At 43.1% G+C, this 21,349-nt stretch overlaps 2 protein-coding genes across 3 annotated transcripts in view; both read right to left on the bottom strand.

Annotated features, from left to right (window-relative positions):
- Positions 1–229: 229 nt before the first annotated feature.
- On the bottom strand, positions 230–8,800 carry ZDHHC23 (zinc finger DHHC-type palmitoyltransferase 23). The gene is made up of 5 exons (XM_036445327.2): positions 8,584–8,800; positions 7,856–8,121; positions 4,959–5,663; positions 2,866–3,033; positions 230–670 (listed from the first exon to the last, which is right to left on the bottom strand). Exons 2-5 carry the CDS (start codon positions 8,014–8,016, stop codon positions 403–405), a joined length of 1,302 nt encoding a protein of 433 aa, XP_036301220.1. The 5' UTR covers positions 8,017–8,121; positions 8,584–8,800; the 3' UTR covers positions 230–402.
- Positions 8,801–10,531: 1,731 nt separating this feature from the next.
- The window catches only part of GRAMD1C (GRAM domain containing 1C), a 73,733-nt gene continuing 62,915 nt past the window's right edge, over positions 10,532–21,349 (bottom strand). For both annotated transcript variants that reach the window (XM_036445326.2, XM_045583980.1), the window contains 5 exons: positions 21,143–21,319; positions 19,748–19,805; positions 17,575–17,685; positions 17,246–17,351; positions 10,532–11,621 (listed from right to left, as the gene is read on the bottom strand). In XM_036445326.2, coding sequence (XP_036301219.1) covers positions 11,541–11,621; positions 17,246–17,351; positions 17,575–17,685; positions 19,748–19,805; positions 21,143–21,319 — 533 coding nt within the window. In that variant the 3' untranslated portion in view covers positions 10,532–11,540. The remainder of the gene's footprint in view (positions 11,622–17,245; positions 17,352–17,574; positions 17,686–19,747; positions 19,806–21,142; positions 21,320–21,349) is intronic.

The raw sequence follows: 21,349 nt of genomic DNA on the forward strand, positions 1-21,349 counted from the left end.
TCAAAGAAGGGTCACATGGCTATTAGGAATTAAAAGGAGTAGAAACTATCTTAATCCAAGACTCTTCCTCCCACACTGAGGGACGGAATTGCTTTGATCAATTTGTGCATCAGCAATCCACATCCTTTTCAGCTTCTGGTGAGTGAGTGAGTGAGTGAGTGAGTTCGCAAGGCGCCTGGAAAGGAATGGCTCTGCTTTTACTGCTTCGATATAAAAATCTCTTATGCTATGAAGTCAGCAAGATTCCTTCCTCCAGTCCAGTCTCAACCTGAGCGTGACCCTAGAATGCCTTTAAGAAACCAGGGATAAAAGCGAGCATCCCAAGTGCACACTGAAGGGTAGGATGGAGGGAAGCAGGGGGTCCCTGCCCCCGCCCCCCACCTTGAGGGCACAGAAGGCACGTCAGACGATGTCCTCGGCGGGGTGCGGGAACGGGGCGGTGCCCAGGGTGGAGAACTGGTGCCAGTTGCGCAGGAAGCCCCGGTTGTACTGGCCTGTGTCCACGATGAGTCCCCAGAGGAGCCGGCGCCCCGTCTTCTGCCGCAGGGCCTGCTGCACCTCCCTCTCAGTCACGTTGTAGCTGATGTTGATCAGCTGAATCAGGAAGATGTAGCCCATGCCCGCGGTGATGATGGCAGAGTACCACACGCAGGTGAAGGTCAGCGCCGAGCTGGGAAGGGGAACGGGCGGGTCAGGGCTGCCGGTTTTTCACATTCAGAAAGCTTTTATACACGTAATACTTATGACCGAGGGACTTTGGCATCTTCCCCAATCATCCCGCTGGACAACAGTCTTCCATCCTCAAAATACCAATAACCTGCTTAAATTATGACCATTAACAAACATGTGCTGTTTTTGTTTTTAATTACTAGTGCCTCTTTTCCCAGTATTTTTTACTTAGAATAGCAAAGACTGTTTCCTGCACTTTGTTCCAACACACAGTGCCTGACATAACAGGATTCAAAATCTGTTTGTTGAATGAATAATTCCTAACTTGTTCTTAACTCAGGAGAAAACGAAGGCTCCACAAGATGGCTAAGAACATCCTCAGGGAAGCTGTGGGCGGGAAGCTCCTTAATTTCCATGCTTTTTCAGGCCGAGGCTGCTGAATGCAATACAGAGACACCGCCCGACGCCAGAAGCCTTTCACATGCATGATGCATAGGAGCACCAGCATATTTCAAATTCTGCTTCCTACAGCCCAACACAGGACCAGACAGCGCCTTCAGCTCCTACAAGACTGTGAGGAGCAGAAACCGGTTTGGCTCAATGGATAGAGCGTTGGCTTGGGGACTGAGGGGTCCGGGGTTTGATTCCAGTCAAGAGCATGTACCTTGGTTGTGGGCATGTCCCCAGTAGGGGGTGTGCAGGAGGCAGCTGATCGATGACTCTCTCTCATCGATGTTTCTAATTCTATCTCTCTCCCTTCCTCTCTGTACAAAATCAATAAAATATATTAAAAAAAAAAAAAAAGACTGTGAGGAGAGGCTACTGATCCATGTCTGCCAACTGATTATTTTCATTCAAACATTTGCAAAGGAGTTACATGGAAATAAATTCATCCAGAAACTAAGCCAAAAGGAGCTGAGAGATGATTAAATCACCACAAAGATGAGAAAAACCGAGGCCCAGCTGGAAGATATGAATGGCCGTCCAGAGCAGGGAGGACCAATGGCAGGGCTATTTTGTGTAAGTGGCCCATAGAACATCTATAGAACTCATGCTTTGTTACATACATGCTTTGTAATAGACATGCTCTGCTTTAGGACATTTGTCACAACCCATTAAGAATAGCAGTTACGCCTGCGGACTGAAATGTCCGGGTTCGATTCCGGTCAAGGGCATGTACAATACCTTGGTTTCGGGCACATCCCCAATGGAGGGTGTGCAGGAGGCAGCTGATAGATGTTTCTCTCTCGTCGATGTTTCTAACTCTTTATCCCTCTCCCTTTCTCTCTCTAAAAAAATCAATAAAGTATATATATATTTTTAAAAGAATAGTAGTTACTGAAGAATTTCACAACCTACAAAGACTCAACATGGAAAAAGAAAAGGAACTTATTATCCCTGAGGAAGAGGACCAATCTATTCTAATAAAGCCCATAAAAGTCTAGATCTGTAATGGCAATGGGGAGATATGTCCAGGGACTAATACAAACAAATACCTGCACAGAGACACTATGCAGATGAAGCAGGGATTGATGGTTCTGAAAACAAAGAACAGGCTAGAGGGCTTTCAGGGGAGGGAGTGGCTCAGGCTAAGCATAAAAATCTTCTATAAGTGTGCCCAAACGAACAAAGCTGAAGGAAATTTTGACCTAGATACCACAGTAACCATGAGTGGAAATTAAAAAAAAGAAAAGAAAAAAAAGTAGAACAGGAACAAGCAATAGAGGTTAAATATAAAAGGAAGGTCATACAAATTGTAAATACTTCACAAAAAGGGTCAGAAGCAGTAAATTAATTCTGGGCCAAGAAGCACCAGGAAATAGAAGTAAAGTGAAGAGTTTGCTGATTATGACAAAATGGCCCCCCCACACACCCTGGGGCTGCTAGTTTGTCTATTCAAGATTCACTGTTACTTGGTTGGGCATGTGAGTAGTCACCTGACCCTGGAAGCCCCTGATTGAGCTGGTTGGGCCTACTTCTGCAGTACTAGTTCCTCCCTTTTGAAGGGCCAATGATCCTTTCAACTTCACCCTAGAAAACTGCACCTATCCATTACACAGTTTTGTTGGCAATTTCAGGGGCACTCAAAAGCCCCATAACTGGTCCCTGACCTAGTATCAAATGAGAGCCCCTTACAGTGAACGGCAACACCCCTCCCCTCCTCCAGGGCCTCGGCGCCGAGTGTCCATGTCTCACCTGTAATCTGCATAAACGCCAGGACAGTAGAAGAGAGCTGTGAAGACACTTCTATCTCTACAAATGGTGTCCAAGGTCAGTGTGATCCCGTACACCGAGGTGAGCAAGAAGATCGAAAGGGCAAGTATAAATGCTTGATGATTGCATTCTCCAACACAGCCATTTATCCTCAAAACAGCACAGAGGGAAAGCAAACATGTTTTTAAAAGTTCTCTATATAACGCAGATATTAAAAAAGTTTTAAAAACAGGAATAGTGTGAATGCCAGTTATTAAAAAGCTATCTTACTTTTCAATTTTAGAGAATTAAAAGCTTGTCCACTGAAAGATGCAGTCTTATAGTCTTTGCTCTTCACAAACTGAAATCCTATCCTTCATGGAAGTACAAGACTAAGTAAGAAGCAGAACCGGCTAATTAATCTTTCTACATATTAGTAAGCAAAGGCTTTACCCAGCTATGAAGAGAGTTAATACTACAATATAATTACCATGATACGGAAAGGATGATAGCAAAATTAAAAAAACTAAATCAGGCCGAAACCAGTTTGGCTCAGTCGCTAAAGCGTCGAGGACTGAAAGGTCCCAGGTTCGATTCCGGCCAAGGGCATGTACATTGGTTGCCGGCACATCCCCAGTAGGGGGTGTGCAGGAGGCAGCTGGTTGATGTTTCTAGCTCTCTATCCCTCTCCCTTCCTCTCTGTTAAAAAAAAAAAAAAAAAAAAAAAAAAAAAAAAAAAATCAATAAAATATATTAAAAAAAAATAAAAAAGCTAAATCAGAAGTGTTACACAGGCCCCAGCTGGGTAGCTCCGTAGGTTGGAGCATCATCCCTAATGTGTTAATCCTGTCAGAGCACAAACAAGAGTCAATCAATGAATGCATAAATAAGTGGAACAACAAATCAATGTTTCTCTCTCCCCCTTCTTCTTAAAAAAAAATTATCAAGATGTGTTACACAGCATCAGAAATTATATGTTAATAATATATTAGTAAAAAGATCTGATTGGTGTGGAATGGAGACTACTTCTCAGATAAAGCGAGTCCGTGTCACAGCCGTTGGTAGAACATGTAGGACAGAATGTACAGGGACACCAGGATGCCCCAGTAGGTAGAAATCTTCTTTTGGGCGAGAGACTGTCAGGCCTGCGGCAAACCAGAACTCGTAAATGGGCCAGAGAGAGGGAAACGACAAAGAGAAGTGGAAAATCTAAAATTGAAAGCACCTATTTCGCCCCAGAAAAGCGCTGTCCCTATACTTGAAGTCCACTCAATGCCCTCTGGCCTTCCTGCACCTCACCCTCTGGGCCATCCCCTTCTGAAGGAGGTGTGCCAGGTAACCAGAATCCTAGTCATAAAAAGCTGAATTCATTGACCGGGAATGCCTTAAGAGCAATAAAGTTGCAAACATGTTACTTATGGCAGTCACATCTGAATTAATTACACCCCCTCATCTGAATTAATTACACCCCCTTTGGTTTAAGATTTACTCAGTAGCGCTGCAATGCTAACTTTTAAGAGTTTCCCTTTGCATCTTATCTTATAGGCCTCATGTGTCCTCATTTGTCACTGGCCAGTGGGTAGGTACCCAAAAAAGCCCATCTCCCCGCCAATAACCAAACGGAGTTATCTGCCAAGACCTCACCTGAATAATGTAGACCAGAAGCATCAGAATGATTAAGGATGTATGATGAGAGGAAAAAAAAGTCACCTGAAAATATGCAAACACTTGCTTGAACTCTGTGTTCAAGGGAAAATAAGACTACACTGATTTTGATAAATTCTTTTTTTTTTAAAAAATCAAGAAGCAACTGTAGATGCTTCTCTTTTAGAAAGAAGATAAATGAGGAGCAGCTCAAAAGAGAATGGCAAAAAAGAAAAAAAAAACACCTTCAGGAAATGACTGTGAAAGAACTAAATTTGTGAAACTAGGAAAAAACTGATGAGTAAGTGGGAACATCCTAACAGCCCACAAATATCTACAAGATGTAAAGCTGGGAAGGAGAGAGGCTTTAGGATGATACAAAGGACGGTCAAACACCACTAGAGTCCCACGTGAATTTACACTTGGCGAGCCTCCAATTTCCCCCCACATACCACACGCAATGGTGATCCATCCTCCTCACACAGATGCCACATATCCGGCAGTGCCATGCCCGGGCAGGTCGCACGAGCTGGCACTGGGCACACCAGCCTTCCTTCACCTTCCCGGGGCTTCCAGGAAGCCTGGAAGAGCCCTTCTGGTCATCCCTCAGGGTGCGGCTGCTGAGGATGCCCGCCTCCTCCCCGCCGGCGAACCCTTTGGCCTTCGGCCCTGTTCTGCCCGGGCACTCGGTTCGGTGGCTGCCCGGAGACGTGTCTTCGCTGGCCGGGTTTCTGAGGTAGCCTGGGTTCTTCTTGGCTCTGTACAAGGCTAAGAGGATCAGAAACAGCCCGCAGGTAAGAAGAGCCAGCTGGGTGGGCCCCACGCGCCCTCTGGGGACCACTTCCCGGAGGAACACATAGTACATGTAGCCCAGAGAGAACAGCCCGAGGCTCAGGAAGAAGAGAGTGCGCTCTTTCCTCCGGTGAGTGAGGTAGTAGTACCACAGGGCCAGCACGGGCAGCGAGGTCAGAACCACCCCCCCCAGGAGGAAGTGCCAGGAGGCCACTCGGAGGAAGACGGGCAGGAGGACGAGAGGGGGGATGATGCTAATGTTAACTTTTCTGGCTCCGCGAAGCCAAGGAATCCGGAGGCGATCAGAGATGGTATCCATGATTCTTTCACAAGTCTCTGGCTGCACAGATTTACACGTAATCCATCTGATTCAGAAAGAGCACAAAGAGAAGGCACTTCATAGGGGTTTGTGGAATTAAAAACCGGTGAACTCTGCAGGTCAAGCGGCAGGATAAATGACAAAGGAGGCCAAAGGCCAAGCATTCTACTGCCTGACTACTGCACAAGCTATTTTCAAAATCATGTATCATTTTAAAATATAAACCAGAATATAATGTCTAAACAGTTTAAACGACTTCTCCCTGAAACAAATACATATAAATATGCACATTCTATACACATACTGCCTAGACTTGGGTGGGTATAGAGACATAAAAGTCTCAAATTCACAAGGTCGTTGCAAAGACAAGACAAGAAGGGAACTCAAGAATTTTTAGGTAAGTGACAAAGCAGCAAAATCACCCAGTGAACTATGATGGCCAAACATCGAAAGGAGTGCTCAAAGGAGAGCGAACACGTCTGAGTGGATTCATTAGAGGGGTCTTTGTGCAAAAGGCGGGATCTGCGCTCGGCCTTGACGGCTGGCTAGCAGTTGTACACGAGAGGAGGGAGGGTGGGAAGCTTCCCGGTGTAAGGTACACACTCTGTACTGGGCCCAGGGAGGGGCCTGTTCCGCAGGAGGAGGGGTCTGCATGGGGGAGAATGGAAATCAAACTAGTGGGAGTCAAATGACCCACGCTTGGAGGACACATGGCATACAGTTGAGGTGGGTTTTTTTTTGCATGCTTAAGCTAGTAAGGCAAGGAACAGTTTAAGGAATGATCACACTGATTTTATACTATTAAGAAAAAGTAGGGCTTGCCGAAACCAGTTTGGCTCAGTGGACAGATCATCGGCCTGCGAACTCAAGGGTCCCAGGTTCTATTCCGGTCAAGGGCATGTACCTTGGTTGCGGGCACATCCCCGGTAGGGGGTGTGCAGGAGGCAGCTGATCAACGATTCTGTCTCATCAATGTTTCTAACTCTCTATCCCTTTCCCTTCCTTTCTGTAAAAATCAATAAAATATATTAAAAAAAAAAAAAAAAGGAGGGCTAGACTCTACGGGAGGGAGTCATACAGAGCAGTGGGAGCCAATCTCCAGAGCAGTATATGGAGAGAGCAGAGAATTCAGGCACAGCCCAGTTCTCCAGGCCGGGAGGGAGAAGAGTCAGGTTAACGGAAGAGCTGCCATCTTCAATGATGGAGATTACGGAAGCAGCATTTCTCCATTCGTTAGCACAAAGTGCTCCATTTTCTCAGGGGCTTTTAGACTAAGTCTAAAGAAACGATAAGGACTGTAAAAAAGGTTACAGACGCTGTCTAGTAAGAAGTATGAGGTATTCAGGTGTCAAGGCTGGTCCTAGACCACAGTGGCCCCAAAGGATGCCTGTCATGCTAGATTAATGCACAGAGTTTTAAATCAGCAATCTGCCACTGCAATGACTTTTTAAGCAGAAGGAGTTATTATTAATAGGAAAAGCAAGTTTCCAACATTCTCCTTCTTCCCACATTATGCTTTCCATATGGCAACCATCTTTAAATATATTACTTAGAAAAAGGAAAAAAAAAGCCAAGTTATTAATGTTTGATACAAAATTCTTTCAGTGATGTGAAAAATCATTTTCCTGGGTAGTAATTTTCATCACTTGGATTAACGGTGAAAATAAAAGCCAAATACAATACAATGGAACCGAACAGCGCTGCGCTCGTGTTGAAAACAGCTAGTGCAGGAGAGGGATGCGTTTCCCAGCTGGACCTCCTCCCCAGTAACAAGGGGTGAGACCAGGTCCAGCTGCAGGAAAATGATCTGTCCGCCCTCAAGGCCCTTCACGCCAGGTCCCACCTAGTCCGTCTCCACTGAGAACGCAGGAACTTTCTGGCACAGTGCTCCTTCTTAAAATTACAGATTCTGCTGGGCTGCACTTTATTTTTTTTACACATTTAATTTGCCTTCTATCCCTTTATCTGCCTGTCCTCTCCATCTTCTCCCTTTAAGTGAAAAATAATGTCCTAGTATACTCAGCTGAACAGACAGTTGTGCACGACTGAGTAATTCATCTTTATAAAATCCTTACCCTTGACATAGAAGACTACTCACTATGATCCTTGGAAAGAGAATCAGAGCCGATCCCAGTGTCCTGGGTGGCTAAGCTGAAAGTATACATCGCGCAGTTCTCAAAAGGGTCGGTGGAGGGGGGGGGGGGGGGGTGTTAGCGACGAGACACACCCCGCTCTCACCTCTCACACCCTTCATCCAGGTCTTGGCAATCACACAAGAACGCGGCCACGTGGTTCTTCTCCCCATTCCGATCTATGTACTCGCAGCAGCACAGGGGCTCCAGTTCGGGTTCTCCCGCTTTGTTTTTCTTCCCTGACTTCAAACTGCCCTTCTGTGCCATGACGGCCACCTGTCACCACGAGCCCTCTTGGAAGGTGAAGGAGGAAAGAACACAACTCACATCTTCCAAACACATTCACGCCGCTCTCGGATCGCACGCCAACGCCTGAGAAATCAAACATGAGAAGAGGGGAAAGAGGGTCCCATTTTCATCGGGCTTTTCTGACCCGGGCTGGCCAGGCAGAGAGCACTAAGGCTCTAGGCTCTGAGCCGCTTTCACCTTCCCGTCCCATCCCGTCCCGTCCCATCCCAGGCTCCGGGGACCAGCCGTTCCCATGGCGACAGCGGACCACGCCGCCCGGGACGGCCGGGACGCGGGCTGGGGACGGCTGCCGGGACCCGGGCACCGATGGAAACTCACCCTCGGAGCTGTGGGCGGTGGCGCGGGCTGCACCCGCCGGGCGGGCAAACATGCCCGGCTGCAGGGGCCGGCGACCCGGTTCGCCGCCCACCCCGCTCCCCCAGCCCGCGCCCCCGGCCCCGCGCCCGGCTCCCCCGCCGCCCGCACCGGCGAGGACGTGGCGGCCCGAGCGCCCCGGGCAGGAGGATGACCTTGGAGGGAAGTTACCTGCGCTCCGGGCGGAGGCGCGGCTGCAGCCCCGGGAGCCAGGGCGGAGGGAGCGGGGCGGCTCCTCCTGCGGCGCGGACGCGAGCCTGGTCTCAGCCCCGCGGGGCTCCCGGGTGAGAGCCGGGTCCCCGGGCCCCGCTGCCGCCGCCGCCCACCTGTGCCCGCCGCCGCCCCGGGTGCGCCCCCCGCCCCGCGGCCGCCCGGCTGGCGGCAGGTCCGCGCGCTTCCTGGTCCCCGCCCCCGGCGCCGGGGTCCCCGCCCCCGCCCCGCGGAGCCGCAGCGGGGCCCCGCCCTCAGCCCGGGACCGGAGAACCGGGTCCGGGAGCCGGACTGGCCCGCCCCCCGCCCCCCGCCCCGCCCCGCCCCGCCCCGCGGAGACCCGGTCCGACCCCGCCGGTGCGGGCGGGCGGGGCGGCCTCCGAGCCCGGCCGGGGAGGGGCGCACGGAAATGGGGGAAACCCGAGAACCCCGAGGCTCTCCAAAGCACGAGAAGCACGTGAAGCCCGGGCCGCCGGCGCTCACTCAGCCGCCCGCCCGCCCGCAACAGGCGCTGGGGAGCTCGCCGCCGCCTGGGGACCTAGGTGCCTCCAATGGGCCAGCCTCCCCATAAGGCCCTCACTGCCCGAGCCGGTCATCACCCGACTTGTTCCTTATTTTTTCTAGTGAGCAGTCTTTTTCTTTCTTTTTTTTAAAAAAATATTTTTATTGATTTTTTTTTTTTTTTTTTTTTTTTTTTACAGAGAAGAAGGGAGAGGAATAGAGTTAGAAACATCGACCAGCTGCCTCCTGCACACACCCCCACTGGGGATGTGCCCAACCAAGGTACAGATCCTTGACTGGAATTGAACCTGGGGCCCTTGGGTCCGCAGGCCGTTGCTCCATCCACACTGGTTTTGGTAGTGAGCAGTCTTCATTAGACCCACAGGCCTACCTAGTGTTTTTGTTCCAAAGGTATGCATAGTTGAAATGAAATTGATGTAAGGAGTTCTCTTTGGTTTTTACACACCATTTTTAAAGAGTGTAGGCCCATGTTTTCACAACAGCAGACTGTACTTTTTAATAGTATATATTTTATTGATTTTTCTTACAGAGAGGAAGGAAGAGGGATAGAGTTTGAAACATCGATGAGAAACACCGATCAGCTGCCTCCTGCACACCTTCTCCTGAGGATGTGCCCTCAACCAAGGCACATGCCCCTACCAGAATCGAACCTGGGACCCTTGAGTCCGCAGGCTGAAGCTCGATCCACTGAGCCAAACCGGTTAGGGCAGACTATACTTTTTGAGTTTTGTTTGGGGTGTGTGTGTGTGTGTGGTTGTTGTTGTTGTTGTTTGTTTGTTTGTTTTTCAAACAGAAAAGGAAGAAAAGTGACAACTCAGATTCTGGGTTTTATTGATATTCAATTTATATAACACTTAAATACAATTGATTGAATTTTGCATACATGCATGTTTAATCGTAATTTATAAAGCAACTTTGGTCATTTTCTTTGAGGTATATATTGAAGTATAAGTTTTACAGAAACATCTCAGAAATATTCAGCTTGTCACTGATTATTTTTGTGAATTTAAGAGAACAAGGTTTCAAGTTTATAATCCTGTCACTCTTGCTCACAACCAGACCCTTCATAAATCCTTATTTTAAAAACAATGAAACCCAGGTAGGTACACTGGTTCCCTGACGTAGCTGAGTTGGGATTCACTCAAACCCATTTTCCCTCTAATGGAGTCAATACTTTGATTCTCTACAGGCGTCTCAAAGATGACTTCAGCAATCCCGTGTGGCTGTGGTGACTCTCTAACTATTGCCTTTAAATTTCTTAAAAAGAAGAAATTTAAAGGCAATAGTTGTTGAAACAGTACAAATATATACACATTATTCTGCACTATCTTGCTCTTGTTCTGGAGACATCACTTGTATTGAGACATATATGCTAAAACCTTTGTACGAAAGAGTCAAAGCTTGTGTCTGACTTACAACTTCAATCAGTATACTTGTATTGGGAGATAATGAACCCAGAGTTTTATTAAAGAGCTATTTTGTGTCTTACAACTGACTAAAGCAAGCCACTCACATGAAGGAATAAATGAAGCTATCTGTGGCTACTGAAAATGTATCCACAAATTAGACTGCTAAGCTGAAGCCAAGCTTAGTTCAAGTATTTATTTGATTACTAAATGCCCAGATTTTAACCTAATCTGGTTTTTAAAACTCAGAGCATGATTCTTCATTTTGAGTGTTGGAATCCTACATATTTCCTTTTCTGAAATTGACTCTTCAATTCATTTGATGAATGAAGAGGCAAGATAACCTCACCTCTGATAGCTACTTGAAGAAGAAAACTTTCTTTCATGAAGATACAATATGAATGAAGAACTTCTCACATAATTATCACCAATGTGCAGAGTCAAAAAGTCTATTGAATTTGTGTGCTAAATAAATGAAGACATTGTAATATTTACAGTATGTAAATCTTGAAATGTATATGCCTAAAAACTGATCCTTCAAAATTCGTAAGGGCTTAGAGATTTCTTCTTATATTGATTGTCGTTAGCCTGTTGAATGTATATCAACTGTGAAAGCAGCCAATTGGACACATACTGATTCTGTGCTAACAGATAAAGCATCAAACTTCAAACCTCCCTCTAAAAACGAGGCCAAAGTGTCCCATTTTCTTTTTGCATCACAGAAATTCAATTCCACAATGTAGTTCATGCTTCACTGGAGAAATTCACAGCTTAGAATAATGTATAAGAAGCAAACGGATAGATTCTTAAGGCCATTGGAGACTAATTATGAAATAAATGTTATTTAAAAGAATGTTCATATTAGAAGTACCAATATTGAAAAAAATATGGAAATGTTCGTATGACAATGAAAATCCTTCATCCTCTGGTTTTCTCCAAGATGTTTTCTTTTACTTCCAAGTATCTGTCCAATTTCAGTCCTTCAGATCACTAGCTCTCCACAGCCGTGCCGGTCTTATTTTTATTTAGTAGATCAAAGGTTCTCTGAAGCATAATGAGTGAGCTCTTCAACTGCAAACAAAATAATTTTCAAAATAAATTGTTTACATTTTTCTGGTCATTTTTATGCCAAAGTTCTCATTTGCATTTGACATAGTTCTGTTTATACTGATGTCCAAATAAAACATTGAATATGAAACACCTGATTTCCTTAGGATATCTATGTCAGTGTGATTGCTACAGAGTTCTTCCCATTTGCTCTAGGATCGCACTTCTTCCTACATACTGGGTATTCTATCTCTCATTAGGTCTACAATCAAATTATCCAGAGGGACAGGCTGGCTTGTTTCCTTAAATGGCTTCTGAAATTGCAGTGGTCTCACTCTCTCCTAAACAACTCAGGTTTCACTTCCAGGCCTGTGCTTGCAATTGTCCTCATCTGTCCCAAATGGACTCATTCCCCTGTCCATGTAGTTTTCTCTATTCATCCTGCCTCTACTCTCCCAATGCATTACTACTTACTTTGACATTTAATTTTGTACTTTTTTTTTATAGTTTCTAACAATACACACGGACCTTTGATTTCTCTAATAAAATTGTAGTCAACTTGAAAGAATTAAGTCTTAGTTTTCTTTATATTCATTCATTCATTCATTCATTCAAATATTTACTGTTTATCTATTACATGTACTGTGCTAAGCACTGAGTATCAATGGTGAACCAAAGAGCCACTCTCGCCACTGTCTCTGCCTTCATGGAGCTTATAGATTAGTAAGCAATATAAAACTAAAACACATAATCACACACACAAAATGTACTCACACATTGTATTAAGTTTTTTACTTAAGCAACTGGAGGATGGTACTATAATTTTATAAGTGGGTTTGGCTCAGGATGAAAATAGAATTCTGTTTTGGACATGATCAGTTTGGGATGCCTGTTATCATCCAGGTGAAGATGCCAACTCAGCAAGTGACTGACTGAGCCTGGAGCTCACAGGAGAGATCAGGTCAGAGATGGATTTGGGAGTCACTGGCACATGTGGTATTCCAAGCCAGGGGAGTGGATGTGATCCCCTAAAGGGGAAGCGGAGAAGGGAAGAGAATCTAACACAGCGTGGAGCACTAGGCCAGAAAGAGGTCAGATACAGGAGAAAGTTTTACAGCAAAAAGGAGTTTCCTGTTATGCTAAATGATAGAAGCCAGTCACGAAAGATTCCATTTATAGGTTCTTTTGGGGGTGATGCAAATGCTCTGGAATTAGTGGTGATGGTTGCATAACCTTGTGAATATATTAAAAAGCCTTTGAAAGGGTGAATTTCATAACATGAATTAGTTCACAATAAAGCTGGAGGTTTTTAGATACATTTCAAGAAAAGAGTGGTCAGCTCTCAAAATGTTGACACTGTTAATGGAAACTAAAAGAAAGGTACATTTATGCTAACAGCTAGAGGTCACTAGGGATCTCAGCTCAAGCAATATCGGTGGAAGGTAGGGGAGAAGAAAACAAGGCAGGAGTGAGCTGAACAACGAGGAAGTGGGTTAAATATATGCATCCAGTTTTGCTTCCTTCTGAAATCCCACTAGAAAGAATATCTTTTCCTTTGAATTATTATGGATTTTGGAGTGGGGAAGAGAGCGATAGACAGACAGACAGAGATTGATGTGAGAAACAAGTGGTTGCTCCCGTATGTGCCCCGATTGGGGATTGAACTTGCAATCTTTTAGTGAACCAGAGGATGCTCCAACCAAATGAGCTACAAGGGCCAGGGCAGGATTTGTTGTTGCTTTTAAAAGACATAAACCAAGGGCTGGGAGAACAGAAAGTGACAACAGCAACACAACTTGGGAACCTGGAAAACAGATGGATGACTTCACAGGCCTGAAAAGGCTGAATCCTAAGCTAACACTAGAGAAAGCTGAGACCAACCTAATTTACCCTGACGAATCCTCAAAAGCCTGATGGCCAGGAATCTCTGGAAGTGGGAATTAAGAAGAAGGGGCTAAAATAAGGATTGGATGAACCTTTTGGGCATCTGACCTCTTACTACCTGGGCAAAAGTCTAAAATGTTATTTTCTGGACAGGATAAAACAGAGGTTCTCTGGCTGTCTTGCTCAGGGGACACCAACACATCGTTAAAGTCAGTGCTACCATACCGAAAGCAGAAGGATTATAGGGAAAAAGTATATACTGAATATTGAAACCATCTCCTCTGCCCATTCCTCTCTCACTCTGTTCCTAAAATGCTGGCAGCCAGCCCTCAAATCCTTCATATAGAAGACTAGAAGATTATTCTCTGTGGAAACTGACCAACCCAAGAGGAAACACCTAAAAATACTGAGACTGGATTTCTCAACCAGCCAAATGTACAGAAGAGTTCAGGGTAGACCAATAGGACACACATGTTGAAAGCTTCTGATCCACACAAACAGACAACCGAGGACTATCGACATCTAAAGAAATTCCCTAACACTAAGGATGGAAATCAAAACAGAAGAAAACGGATTATGATGGAAAGTGAGTATGTAAGAAGAATAAAAAAAATTGTTTATTAGAAATATGGTCAGAGAGATAAACATACAGTATAGCTATTTTAAAAAGATCACAATGCCTTAAAATTTTTTAGAGGAACAATAGCTCTTTGAAATTAAAAACTTGTTAGTAAAAATTGAAAAACTCAATAGAAGAATTTGAAGATTGAGTAAATCACGGAGGAGGCAGTGTTTTAAAAAAGCAGAGATGAAAGCTGGAAGAAAAAAAGCTTACAAAGATTAGACAACTTGTCCAATTAATTGAAAGCCAGCATCTGAGTTTTAGGAGCTGTAGAAAGTGGAATGAAGAAAACTATCAACTATCTAACTTAATACTTCCCAGAACTAAAGGGCAGGATTTTCCACATTAAAGGATTAGGAATGATAACATCCTCCAGAATTCTCAATAGTAACAATGAAAGCCAAAAGACAATGGTGCAATGACTGAAACCTTTTGAGAAAACATTATTTCCAAGTTAGAATCCTACCCCCAGCCAAACTATAGTCAAAGGACAGAATAAAAAAATTTTCAGACAGGTGAAATCTTAAAATATTTACCTCCATACTCTTTCTTAGGCGGCCTCTAAAGGATATGCTTCATTAAAAAGAGAACATAAATCAAGAAAGCAGGAAACATGGACTACAGGAAATAGAGATGGGCAACAGGAATCCCCTGGATGCCAGCTGTGGCCCCACACAGAGGGCCACCGACCTGACTGGAGCCAGCTAGAGGCTCCATTGATGGAATGCCTGAGGCGAAGGAAGATTATAACAGACTCATATGACAAGGAATGAAATATTCGTAAATAATATTGATAAACTAATCAACCATAATGAAATTCAGGGATAAGAAAAAGCACAGAAAATAAAAAGTAATCATGGTTTATTCTATGATGTAGCTCAGAATAGCAAAATTGTAAATAAATATTGATTTAACCAAAATTATAACTTCATTTGGGAATATGGGGTAATTAGAAATGGGGGCAAGATGAAGTGAAAGGAAAGAAAACAAAATCCTTGTTTTCTTTTTGACTTTCCTAATAAGAATGTCTAAAACTGAAAAATCAAGACTTTATCAATACATGTTGTTTATAAATGTGGAGGTACATGCCAACACTATAAACTGAAGGTTAAGACTGTTGTCTTTGAGGGTGCTGGGATTGCTTATTTTCTCAACAAACCTTGTAGAACAAATTAACTCTTTAAAATATGTGAACTGCTTATTTGGGAGAAAATGAAAACTTTAAAAAGTGAATGAGTTATGAAGGATAAAGTAGTGACAGGCAGAACAGACAACTCTAAAAGAGTTCAGCTGTGAAAGGGAGCAGAGAGATGAGTAGATAGGGAAGGATATGCATGGTGTAGGTATTTTAATGTAGGAGATAACAGAGCACAGTCATGTACTGATGGTAAAAACCCAATTGAGTGAGGGAGACTGAAAATGGGGAAGCTATAAGGGAGATGCATGGAGTCTCCTGCTAACATGCTGGGACTTGCCTCCCATAGGCTGAGGAATGAATATAATAGGAGGGGAGAAGACAGGAGTGCAGCTATAGGAGGGTCTCTAGACTGGGTTACCGAAGGAGAGGGAAAGTCTCTTTTTCCCTTAACGCATAGTCATCAGTTGAGAGTGAGGGGGATATGGGAGGAGATGAGGAGGAGAAAAGTGAGAGTGGGAGGAGAAGGTTGCTAAGGAGCTATAGATACTGTGCATCCGAAGAGTACTTCATTGAAGTTGTAATCTTCAGTGCCCTGAGTGATATCCTAAGAAATGCTCAATAGTTGAATCTCCTAAAAAGCAAACTTATACATAAAAGGAAAAGATGAAAGGTAATAAAATGTTAAAAGTAATTAAGTTTGAATGCTAGAATTTAGGTTTTCTTCTATTCTCTATTTTTCAATTTTGAAAAGTAAGTGTGTGTATATATATATATATATATATATATATATATATATATATATATATATATTATAACTAGAAGCCCGTTGCAGGAAGATTCCTGCAAATGGCCTCTCCAGCCACCACGCTGCCCACCCCACCCGCCCCACCTCACCCACGCTTTCCCTCTGGCAGCTGCCTTACTTTCCGCTTTTCCTCCCTCTTCTTTCTATGCTGTCTTCAGCCTTCACTCCTCCCACCCTCAGCATATGCAAATTAATCACCATCTTTGTTGGGTAAATTTGCATACTCTGATTGGCTGTGGGCCTAGCGAAGGTACAGTCAAGGTCAATTAGCTTTTTCTCTTTTATTACTGTAGATGGAAATATTCATCTTTATTTTTCAAAAGGAATCCTAAATTTTGGTTCATGGAACTAAGTGGCATATATTAATAATACTGTGTTCAAGAGATAATGTTTACAGCAAAACTTTGAAATATAGTAAATATTCATTCTTCAATGGAAAACTGGTAAAAATAGGGCACATTTATATAGTCAAATCCTATGCAGTTGTTAAAAGTAGAGTAAGTGCTTTACATACTGATAAGGAAGTATCTCCAAGGTATATGGTCAATAGATAAAAACAAAATAATGAGTGTTTATAGTATCTATTGACCAAGAGTTAATATTAAGCACATAAAATTTCATATAGAAGGATTAATAAAAAGAATCATGTCAGTGTATATATATGATGATAGGGAAACATCTTCAAAATGTATTACCAATTAAAAAAAGAAAAATGCAATGGTGTGTGTAGTATGCTTCCATTTTGTAAAAATAAAAAAAACAACAACAAGTGGTTATCTATATTTATAAAAGCCTAAGCGACAGTTAAACCGAACGATCAGATCGACCAGCACTGTGCACTGACCCAGTCCTTGCTGCTGGGGCCCTGACAGCCCCGAATCTGGTTCACCCACACCCGGACCCTGAAGGGGGGAGGGAGCCTGATTCCTCACTGAATAGGCCTTGCCTTAGCTTGCTGCCAGGGCAAACCTCTGTGGTCCCTCCCCACAGCCAGCCAGCTCCCAATCAGCCCCAATCACTGGCCAGGCTGAGGGACTCCACCTGTGCACAAATTCATGCACCGGGCCTCTAGTAGAAGGAGCATGCAAAATCCAGAAACTGGCAAGGGTAGAACCTGTAGGAGGAAGTTTCTTCACATAACAACATTCGAAATATCCTCTTACAACCAGAGATGCACAAGCAGACACCCAGCTGCCTACCTCTTCGAGCATCACGATGGAGTCTCGGAGCACTCCTTTTAAACGATGGGCCTGATCGTAATGCTTTTGATTGTTTTCTGCTCTTGACACCATGTCAGAGGCTAAACTGAAAGAAAAATACCATTTAAAAAATCAGGGGAATAGCTGCTAATCCTTTCTTTCTAGAAATCACTAGTGCTCCATAAATTTGCAAACAAAATAGGAAATTAAGGAACAAAAAGAGCTTGACTACAGAAAAGTTAGCAGCCCAAAATCTCTAAAACAGGAAATGTGTTTTACATTAAAGGAATTATTGAAATAATAGCAGGTTGGAGGGAGGGAAAACTTACTTTAAGGATTTCTCTTCTTGGTGGTGGAGATGGTAAACAAACTGAGCAGCATATTCTATCCTTGACAGCTTCACAAACAGTGTCACATTCAACACCACCAGGAGCAGCAAGCTGGGCAGAACAAAGCACACCTGGTCAGTCCTCTCTTATTCAGACCTAGAGCACTGCTAATGCAGAGTGAACATGCCAAGCCTTCAAAGATGCATATTACCCAACCAATTACCAATTATTGTTAGTATTTAAGTCAATTATCCCTAATATATAACATCATTACTTTTAAGTATTAAACGGACACTGAGAAAAAAAGTTAGAAAGTAACTGGAATGACTGTAGTCCCTGACATCTCTCCTCTCTGTGTGAGGTGTGACCCCAGCTTAGACCTTTACCAGGCAAGCTTTCCATATCGGTTTTTGGGTGCTTTTTGGCTTAAGCATTTGTAAGCCCATAATGCTATACTTCAAACAGAAAGTGAAGATCAATATGTACTAATCTTAGGTACATCATGATGTACCTGTTATTCCCTGTGGAAACCAAAATAAATTTTTAAAAATAACCATTCAGCAAAAATTTCCACAAGTTCAACTTGGACAAAGAAAGTATCAAATCTGAAATATATATTAATTGTATCAGATATAAAATGTTACATGCTACATGAACTTCCTCTGTTGGTTCTCACAGCAGCCTTTCAAGTAAATGGATATTTTTCTTATTATACATATATGCAAATGTATAGGTGGCATATGTCATTTTTTTCTGTTAAAATATTGATTTGCCCTTAAAAATATACAACATTCCCCTCTATACATCCAGAAGAGGATACTTTTTAAAATGAAAACTAATGTAGTAGCAAGAAAATCAAATTATGAAATTATAATGGCACTGAAATGAAACATACATGAACATTTCAACATTTTGAGTATAAACTTTCTGCAAAGTAATAATGCAAAAGACCACTGATAATATTTACTATTCAAAATTGTCATGGCAAACTGAACCCAGAATATGAAAACCTTTTTATAAAACTCAAAGGCACAACAATTATTTCCTATGTTCTGAAATCTGTAATTAGAAAAAACAGCTGATAAAAGAACTTCATTCTTCATTCAGAACCAATTAAATGGAATCTAATGGACTACCTCAAGATTCACATATGGCCATGTGGATGACAGTACTCATAACATAACTGGTTAAATGGACTCCTATAGAATACTCTGAGATTCACACTAATTGCCCACTATTTCCCTTCGTGTGACCCTCAGACCACTTTGATCAGAATAACCTGCAGTGTTTTGAAATACTGATTCCTGATCCCTATTTAAGACATACACACAATCTCTGAAACCGAGGCTGAGAAATCTACATTTTAGCAAGTGATTCTTATTCACAGTAAAGGGCAAGGACTACTGGTCTAATAAAAAAAAGAGTAATATAGCATTATTGAGATTTCACCAGTCTGCATATATAAATAAACTAAGGCTTGGTGCAGGAAACTTGGCCTGCACCCTCTTGCAATCCGGGACCCCTTGGGGGATGTGCAACTTCCTGTTCAGGCCTGATCCCCATGGCAGTTAGACATCCCCGAGGGAGGTAGCAGTAGGCAAGCAGCAGGTGGCCATGGAGGAGCCTGAACTGGGGCTGGGTGCCAGCTTACAGTCATCAGGGCCCACTGTGCCTGCTGCTGCCATTCCCCACTCGCCAGCTGTGAGCCTGGCTTCTGCTGAGTGGCACTCTCCCTGTGAGAGTGCACTTACCACCAGGGGGCAGCTCCTGCATGGAGCATCTGCCCCCTGGTGGTCAGTGCACATCATAGCGACTGGACGACCGGTCGTTTCCGGTCATTCCATCGTAATGGTCACATATGCTTATATATAGAGATATTCCATTTAAATTTATGGAACATCTCATAAAAACTTATGATACAAGAAATAAATTAGTTTAAATAATAAAAACATTTACTGAACATGTACTTAGTAATCCTTCAAATTTAATAATTCTTCTGAAAATCATACATCAACAACTATGAAACAGAAGACTATAAAATTATTGTATCTGTAGGCGCAAGCTGGTCAAATAGTGGCAAGTTCTACACAATAATATACAAATGCATCAATCCTTTTGTAAACTGTTAAAAGTGAAATCTTAAGCTAAATAAGCATTCAAAATAAATACTTACAAAAAACTCATCACCACAATAAGGACGGTGTGATTGCTTTCCGTGTCTTTTTTCTTTCCTACAGATACACACAAAGAAGGCTGCCTTAAAATCAGGATTATGATTACAACCAATAAAATTTTAATTTCATTTGAAAATAACTAGAAAAAGAGATTTTAAAAAATTATTTGTAAAGACAAAGTGACTTAGAGAAAACTCCCTGCACCTTTTTATGGTTCCTGATATCCTGAGTAATAGGAAACACATCTACAATAAGAAAACTTACATGAGTCCTCCAAATTTGGCCTATACTACAAATTAATTTTCTCTAAAATTAAATATGCAATTAAACATATCATGTATGATCTCTAGCTGAGTTCTATCTCTGCAAACAATATTTGAGTTAGGTGTTCCTTCCTTGAAAAAAATTTTAAGTCATCTTCGCCTGTTCTCTATTGCCCATACTTTGAAATTCCAAAATTGGACCACTGGCTTGAACATAGTCACACTAAGAAATAAGAAGGCCATGGGAGGGGAAAGCAAGAGCAGGTGGATGTGGGCAAAGGGGAAGGAAGGGGGACACCCGCAATGTCAACATTAAACATTTTTTATTTTTTAAAAGTGGGGGGAAATAGCCTGAGAAGAGCATTTTATAATGTAGAAGGACGAGAAGGTATTGCAGCTTTAGCGTTCCAAGAGGGAGGGAATAACGTTAGTACAGGCAGGATGTCTTCAACATTGAGAGCAGCAAGGATAATAAAGTAAATTCCACCCCAGCCCGTTTTGCTCAGCGGATAGAGCGTCAGCTCTATCGGGTTCGATCTCAGTCAAGGGTACATACTTTGGTTGCGGGCTCCTCTCCAGCTTGGAGCCTGGTCAGGGTGTGTGCAGGAGGCAACCAATCGATGTGTTACTCTCACATCGACGTTTCTCTTTCTTTCCCGCTCTCTTCCACTCTCTCTAAAAATCAATGGGAAAATGTCCTCAGGTGAGGATTTAAAAAAAGAATTCAGATTTCATCTTTGCAATTTTTCTGCATTGGCCCTGACAGTATATAAGGATTAAAAACATGTAATCACTGTAGTACATTCAAGGGTAGAACTCAAAATGTCTGTAAGTGCTGAGCAAGAAATGAATGAATGAAGTATCCAGCAGCTGGGACAAATGGTGGGAATTGGTGACTGGGGACCTGGTCTAATGCAGCAGCTACTATGAAGTCCCAACTAACTGTTGCTATGAAAGGATTTGGTCCAGGGGTGTCAGGTCTGAGTTTTTATACAAAATGTCCATTTTTTAAAATGCCATGTGATCCAATAAGAAACTCCTATTGGCCATACGCCTGCTATTTTGCAACTGCTCAAGGGACATCTTCTGCATCATATAAGTAAACTAACCCTTCCACCAGATAGTAGCTACCTGCAGCAGCCCCTTTGTCATCCAAACCCCCATCTCCGGAAGAACGCTGAGAAGAAAGCTTAGGACCCGTGTCTGCAGTTCGGTTGAATGTTCGCCTTCTCCTTCGTAGGCCACTAAGTTTTCCAGGGTCTTCAATGGACTGACTCAACGTAGATTCTTCCATTAACAGATCTGATTCTGAAAAGGAAAGAGATCTTTAGGTATTGG

Source organism: Pipistrellus kuhlii, unplaced genomic scaffold (assembly GCF_014108245.1).
Source record: "Pipistrellus kuhlii isolate mPipKuh1 unplaced genomic scaffold, mPipKuh1.p scaffold_m20_p_2, whole genome shotgun sequence".
NCBI classification, from domain to species: domain Eukaryota; kingdom Metazoa; phylum Chordata; class Mammalia; order Chiroptera; family Vespertilionidae; genus Pipistrellus; species Pipistrellus kuhlii.

Bases quoted from the DNA above. Each gene is read 5' to 3' on its own strand.
- ZDHHC23 (XM_036445327.2), bottom strand. From the start codon at position 8,016: ATGGCACAGAAGGGCAGTTTGAAGTCAGGGAAGAAAAACAAAGCGGGA. The intron at 5,664-7,855 runs GTGAGAGCGGGG...TTTCTGAATCAG, and splicing joins CTGGATGAAGGGTGTGAGAG to ATGGATTACGTGTAAATCTG. The intron at 671-2,865 runs GTGAGACATGGA...TCCCCTTCCCAG, and splicing joins GGCGTTTATGCAGATTACAG to CTCGGCGCTGACCTTCACCT.